The 7,249-nt window shown below is 46.9% G+C and overlaps 1 protein-coding gene across 1 annotated transcript; it reads right to left on the reverse strand.

Annotated features, from left to right (window-relative positions):
• Positions 1 to 259: 259 nt before the first annotated feature.
• On the reverse strand, positions 260 to 2,589 carry LOC119335751 (cell number regulator 13-like). The gene is made up of 4 exons (XM_037607835.1): positions 2,093 to 2,589; positions 1,741 to 1,793; positions 1,410 to 1,465; positions 260 to 875 (listed from the first exon to the last, which is right to left on the reverse strand). The coding sequence occupies exons 1-4, from the start codon at positions 2,540 to 2,542 to the stop codon at positions 841 to 843; spliced, it is 594 nt and encodes a 197-aa protein (XP_037463732.1). The 5' UTR covers positions 2,543 to 2,589; the 3' UTR covers positions 260 to 840.
• Positions 2,590 to 7,249: the final 4,660 nt, after the last annotated feature.

The following is a 7,249-nucleotide window of genomic DNA, read 5'->3' on the forward strand; positions in this document are numbered from 1 at the left end:
ATGTGGCCCTAACTGGAGGTGCACTTGTTGTAGGTGGCCTGGGTGGTGCTGAAGTTGTTGGGTAGGATGCTCTGTTTTACTACAATTAAAACAAGTAGTAGGTGAAAAATATTGATGCATTGATATTTGCTGCAAAAATTTAAAAAATATTGTGCATTGGCTTAGTTACCTGGTGCATTGGCTTACTATGGATACAAATGGACTACACCTACAAAACCACAAATCAACTTTTACCATCTTTGCTGACAAGTTCCGCCCATAGAGGAAATAGTGTTAGATAACCGGTTTTCATCAATAAAAACCTCTGGGTCTAGAGTAGCAGCAGAAAAACATGAAACGTGATATGTTTGAATTACAATGTAGTCGATGGAAAATCAGTCTGGTAGCTGGTACCAACCACACACACATGTTTATTTTCACTCCACAAAAGTGATCTTTGATATCCTGAATATGTACGCTACCTGAGCCGTAAAAAGCCCATAATCCTCGCTCACATTTTTTAAATATATTCTAGTACTGAATGTTTGCCATCATATCAAACCTCCGGGTCTAGAATGATTCGAACTCTGGTCGACATTGGAGCTGAACTTGTTATGGTTACTTCTATTGTCCTGCTTGATTGGCCCATGTATGTCAACGTCGTGCCTCTGTCGGCACACCCATGGATCAGCGCAGCGGGCTGCTTAGGCTCCATTGGTAAGCTTATGCTTTCAGAGTTCAGCATTGCAGCAACATATGTCATGGTGGACCGATCTGTCCTGGGCACAAAGCAGTGCCACCTGAGCACATCTCATTATCTCAGTGACTTCATATTTGTCCCCTAACAACGGATCCACAAGCTCATGCAACCTTTAGTCCTTCCACATATGCCAGGGCTGAAAGAATATATTTGACTTTAAAGAAATGCAATGTAAATCTAAATCAATGGTTAAGATTAAAACTCCTTTCTTTACTTAGAAACTGTAGTGAGTCTATTTTCTAGTATTGAGCATAGAAAAATGTTTTTACTCACGTCACCACTACTAGGGAAAAGCCTATGCACAGAACTTTAGCAGTAGCGCGTGTTAAAAAAGGGCGCTACTGGTACATAGCAGTAGCGCGCGCGCTAAAACCGCGTTGCAGATACACATATAGCAGTAGCGCGTCCCGCCGTAAAAGCGCTACTACAAAAATTCCCACCGCTAAGCCGATCGGCTACACATAGTAGTAGCGCTCTTTTAGAAACAGCGCTACCGCTAACTTTGTTGTAATATCAAATTAATATCAAAATCATTCATATGGAGACAATGAAGCAATCCGAAATCCTTGAAGCATATAACATTGACATGAAACCTCAGTCTATTACAGTAGTTCCCATGCCTGAGTTCATGATTAAGCGCATTAGGAAATTCACAGAAGTAAGAACTTACCTACAAATGGTTGTTCTCCGCTTTCACAGAGTTCAGTAGCTCCTTTGTTTGGAAGCCTAAATGTAGGAAAATCATCATTCTTGTGCCACCCATCTTTGGTTTCAACAGTCATAAGAAGTGGGAAACTTCATGCATTTGAGTCTGTGTAACTGAACTTATGGCATAGTACATAACTTGAACATGACACTAAATCAAGTTAACAAGGAAAATTCTTTCTTATATTGACAAAGATACCAGGAATATGGCAAATCATTTTCAATCTTAAGTCAAACAAATTCAATGATGTGGCGTACATCCTGTAATAAGCTACATAATGGAAGAATAATCTGACCTGATGTGACGATTTGAACTATCTATGACTACAGTGAGCACCCCCTCATGAGCCTGCTAGACAATATCAAATATCATCGTTATTGATGTACAACTAACCAGCGCAGACTGTATGATTGAGGTTAGCTGTAGCCCCTCACTCCCCCAATCTCCAATCCTATTGGTCCACAATTAATTACTCATTGTAAAATTCATATCGAATTGTTTAACGGCAATTAACAATCTGCAATTGGACCCCAATTCAGACGCAGTCACTTGAATAGATCAGTCTCTGAAATCAGTAATTTTCCTCAACCAGTGAGGTTTCAGTTTTGATATCAGCTCTGAAATCAGTGAACTTTGATAATACTGACCTTGACACGGCGACTATTTGCAGTAGAATTGTCGACGAGGGCGATGAGCGGGATGAGGCGGATGAACATGTCGATCTCGTGCTGTGCGGCGCGGAGCTCGTCGGCCATCCGGGCTCCCAGGAGCAGGCGGCGGAGGTAGCCGCAGTCCTGGCACGCGGTCACGAGCGCGTAGCACCGCCGCAGAGCGCTGCCGAGCTGCTCCAGCGGCCGCCTGGTGGCCTCCCGCCGCAAAAGATCCTCGAGCTCCAGCTCCCCGAGCAGGCCGCCGACGAGCTCCACGTGCTGCGCGAGCCGCACGCAGGCATCCCGGTGGCGGCGCGCCACCAGGGCGGCCTGCACGACCATGGAGACCAGCCCGAGCGCGTCGACGCCCACCAGCTGCGCCGTGGTGGAGGCTTGCCCCAGGGCGCCCCACAGGCTGCTCGACGGGCTGTCCCATGCGCTCGCCATGCTCGTTGCTCCCCGCTGCACTCGTTGCCGCCATTTACGGGCGCGACACGTATCTATCGGTGAGCTTGTGTGTGTCGCCAGCTACTTTGACCATTTTCTTGAGCCAATTACACCACTGGTGTCATGAAAAATCAGTTTAGTGTTAAAACTTGCGGCATACATTGAACTGATGCCATAACTTGGCTTTGACGTGCATATACGGTGCAACTCACGTTTCTATAAGAATAGGCATGCTAACGTGGCATGGGGCCCGTTGTCAGCGACTGAACGACAAAGTGGACGTGTGGCCTGCTATTTAAAAAAAACCTTGAAATTTTTTTGCCCCAAAAAATACTATGCCACAGCAACAAGGGTCGACTTGTCGGCTTCCCACAAATAAATGAAAATTGGTAGACGCGAGTCTCAGGCATTTTGTGTAATAACAGGATGCTGCTGCTATATATATTCTTTGACTATTAAGCGGGCTGCAGTCCCTACATCCCATTTTCTGTTTTTTTTCAGAAACTTATAGAATATATGCAAATTATAATAGTGTGTTATAAATAATATATATATATATATATGTATGTATGTATGTATAAAATAAAGTACATTATAAAGTAATTGTGTATGGAGTTAGCATTTATCCATATAATAAATTATGAATTACAGAATACTTTGCATATTTAATAAGAACATATATTAAATAAATTCTTATATAAGTTTAAACTTGTTCACGGTTTAAAAAAATATTAATGCAATATACAAACGTATTCATGATTTAAGTAAGGGTTTATGTTTTTATATATTTTAATGAATGCTTATATAACTTTAAAAATATTCACAGTTTACAAAAATTCATGTAGTATACAAAAGTGTTCCTGCTTTAAAAAAATTAACAAAAAAAAAACAGTGTAAAATGGGTCGCTGGGACTCCAGCCGACTTAAGTTAGAATGGTTATATGAGTTACGTAATGATGTTTGGTGTGTTCATTTGGCCGGCAGCACTGCAGGCATCAGGTCATGTGATCGAATCCCAGGGCGACAATTTTTGCACAATACTAGCCTCCATCCCTGAGGAAAATATGGGCCCTTGCCAGGGGCTTTTTCAGTTCGCAAAATAGTAGGCACACGTCGTCTAGTCACTGACAGCGGGCCACATGCCACATTGGCACGCCTAATCAGCACCGCGTTCATATAGAAACATGATATGCACTATATATGCACGCCAAAGCCAAGTTGTGGCACCAGTTCAATGTATGCCGCAAGTTTTAGCATCAAATTGACTTTTTGCGTCAAGTTGTGGCACCAGTGATGTAATTGACTCTTTTTTCTTTATGATTGCGACTTTGACTAAGGGCATCTCCGATCCCGTAAAAAGCCCCCGGCTCGAAAAATTCTAACTATATGCGGGATTTTATCTTTTTGGCGGCCCGAACAGGCACCACATGTTGGGTGTGTCGAGATGGGCATACGTGCACCGGAAACCACCATGTCCCCTGTGTTCTTCCCTTCCTCCTTCTGTAGTTCGAGCGCAGCAAGAGAGAGAAAGCTAGGGCAAGGGGTAATGCCCAACAGTTGGCATCAGAGCCACATGAGCGGGGATGATTGCCGTCGATGTCACTCATACCGTATGGCGGCGGAGCGGGGAGTTCGATGACCCTGTAGTGCCCGGTGCTCACCGGTGACAACTACACCGTGTAGGTGATCAAGGTCGAGGCCAACCTCGACGCGTAGGGGCTGTGGGAGGCGGTGTCTCAGGCAGCGGCGGCGGCGGTCGACCCGAAGAAAAACAAGACGGCGAGGGCTTTCCTGCTCGAAGCGCTCGCCGAGGATATTCTGCTGCAGGTGTCATCGAAGAAGACGACGACGAAGGTGTGTGGCATCCTCAAGGCACGGTTAGTCGGTGTGGACCGGGTCAGGGCGGCTCGGCTGTCTACGCTCCATGGAGATTTTGACCGACTGCGCATGGTGGACGGCGAGTCATGGGACGCCTACGCTAGCAGGATCGGGAGCATGGCGGCGCACTACGCAGGGGTCAGGACGATGCTGGATGACGGACGATGGCCAAGAAGTTGTTGGACATAGTGCCGAATCGCCTGTACGCGGCGATGGCGGGCATTGAGCAATTTTGCGATGTGGAGACCATGTCGTTCAAGGAAGCGCTTGGGTGGCTCAAGGAGTTTGAGGAGCGAACGCGGCAGCGCGGCCATGACATCGACAGAGGTGGCGGCGACCAGCTCATGCTCACTGCAACACAGTGGGCGGCACAACAGCGTCAGGGAGGTGGTGACTTCGACGACAACGACGTCGCTGGCAGCACGACATTGGGCGGCGGAGGGAAACGACACGGTCGTTGCTACAATTGCAGCCAACACGGGTACTTCTGGCACGAGTGCGCGAAGCAGCGAAAGGCAGAGGCGGTGGAGCAGGCGCTTCTCGTCGACGTCGACGTCGAGGGGCCGGCTATCCTCTAGGTCATAGCTTAGGGGGTGAGTGTTGGCCAATAAGCCATGATGACCATGTTGGGTACGTGTGCATGCACGCGTCGAACGCGTCAGGTGCGATCCATGGCATGCGTGCGTGTGTTTGTATCACGGGGGTGCCCATGTGGTTTTACATCGTGCGTGTGTGGGTAGGGCTATGCTGTTAGCGATCGGGGCGGAGTGATCACGAAGGTCTGTTGCGAGCTTGGCTCGACGAGAGCGCGTGGGAGCGTGTCGTGGGGGCACCCAGAGCTAGCCGGACTAGGCGGAGTAGTGGGTGGAGGCGTGGGGGTCGTGGCCCAGCGCTGGCCCAGGTGTAAGGTCACCATGGTGATCGTTGTAACTGTGTGTTGGTTGAGTTGGAGCTCAAGAAAATTGTCGTTGTCGTGGCGGGCGTACATGCGCCGAAAACCATCGTGTCACCTGCGTTCTTTCCTTCCTTCTTCTTCCTCCTTCTGTCGTTCGAGCGCAGCAAGCGAGGGAGAGATCTAGGGCAAGGGGTAATACCCAACACCACATCTCGGCCTGGCCCATACAAAATATAGGGCGACCTGGATATGTGGTTCCTCCGCCACTATATACATGACATCGGGGGGCATTTAGGGTTAGCCCCCCGATCCCCTTCGCCGCTAGCCTTTTCCAACTCCCAAGCGCAAGCAGAGCTGCAGTCAACAAGCTAGCGTAAGTCCCTACATTTCATTTAATTCGTACTGGCCTGCGTGTATGATTTGTGTGCACTGGCGGATCCACGAATTCAAGTTACCAGGGGCAAAAATTGAACTTAAAAAATATGAAGGCACTTGCACTCCGGAAATCAACATAACTTGAGATATGAAGTTACATGCACTTTTGAAAACCAGCTAATGATCCAAAGTAGTTCCAGATTATAAAACACTAAATGATGTAAGCCCTAAAAAACACAAAATATAACATGGTGTACAAGGAATACTAACATGGTCTGTACCTGCTTGAATTATTCGTTCTCTGGCTGAAAATATCGAAGCGTAATTGCACCTATAACCAGTGCGCAAACTGCATATCAATATATCTATCCTGCACAAGTATGCGAATAGTTTCAAACAACAGATTAGAAACTTTTTTATGCTACATTGTCATGATATGGGGACTTTCTGGTAGATGGCCTCGACGTTTCCTCAAGCCATGAAAATGTAATATAATTTGCTTGTCATCAATTCCTGCAAATCTTTATGTCTCTCTCAACATAGCAGATCATCATTAGACACTAAATCCTTCAGTGGTAGCTTGCAAAATGCTTGCATTAGATCCCTCATTAGACACTATATGTTCATCACCAGGAGCATGTAAATGTTTGCATCAAATCCTTTGTTAGTAGTCTATTCGTTAGACACTTCAGGCTCAAGAACAGCATGAGCTTGTATGTTTGCCCCGGAAACTTGATTAGATACATCAGGTTTGGTTAGTTTAGTATTGATTGGGGGAGTTATAGAATAAGCAGAAATTGGTTTCATTTTCTCATAGATTCCCTACATACAAGCAGTTTTAAATCACCGTCAAGTTTAACTATTGGCCAGAAATTGAACAGTTGAATTAGATATAATCAGGGATGTGATGTATCTGCTCATTGCGCATGCTGCGACTGTCCATTTGCGCAAGCTCGATGCCATGCCCGTGCTGCCGCCACTGCCTCCCACGCAGGCTACACCCAGGGTTGGATATTCATCTTCTTATCCTTCCATTCGCTTGAAGTCTGGCGACCGGTGTCCAAAAAGGGCGTGAGGAAGTGATGTGTTGCTCTGTCCAGCAGCAGCTAGGTTAGGAGCAAACCAGACTGGAAGCTGGAGTGAACGAATTGGGATTTTTCCTGCTGTCGATCGATATGGGAGGCTCTCGTTTGGGCCGCGAGCCTGCTATAGGGCCTGCCTTGCACTTACGTTATTGGCCCATCCAAATTGAATGTTTTTCTTCATTTTTTACATTGCCTGCTCATGCGTTGGGACGAATAAAACTAGCCTGGAACAACCTGGATGACTCAAACTAGGTGCACACTTTCCATCCACCCTAGGCGGCCGCCCATACCAGCCCCTACGATGGTGTAACCCCTTTTTGCGTGTGAGGGAGTCCTGGATTAGTGGGTATCCGGACAGCCGGACTATATATATCATCCAGACTATTGGAGCATGAAGATACAAGACTCAAGACTCCGTCCCGTGTCCAGATGGGACTCTCCTTTGCGTGGAAGACAAGCTTGGCGATCCGGATA

This window comes from Triticum dicoccoides, chromosome 7B (assembly GCF_002162155.2).
Source record: "Triticum dicoccoides isolate Atlit2015 ecotype Zavitan chromosome 7B, WEW_v2.0, whole genome shotgun sequence".
NCBI classification, from domain to species: Eukaryota; Viridiplantae; Streptophyta; class Magnoliopsida; order Poales; family Poaceae; genus Triticum; species Triticum dicoccoides.

What these genes read in the sequence shown, in the direction of transcription:
- LOC119335751 (XM_037607835.1), bottom strand. Translation starts at nt 2,542, where the DNA reads ATGGCGAGCGCATGGGACAGCCCGTCGAGCAGCCTGTGGGGCGCCCTG. An exon ending in CAAATAGTCGCCGTGTCAAG is followed by an intron (nt 1,794 to 2,092) that starts GTCAGTATTATC and finishes ATTGTCTAGCAG; the next exon opens with GCTCATGAGGGGGTGCTCAC. An exon ending in AGTTCAAATCGTCACATCAG is followed by an intron (nt 1,466 to 1,740) that starts GTCAGATTATTC and finishes TCCTACATTTAG; the next exon opens with GCTTCCAAACAAAGGAGCTA.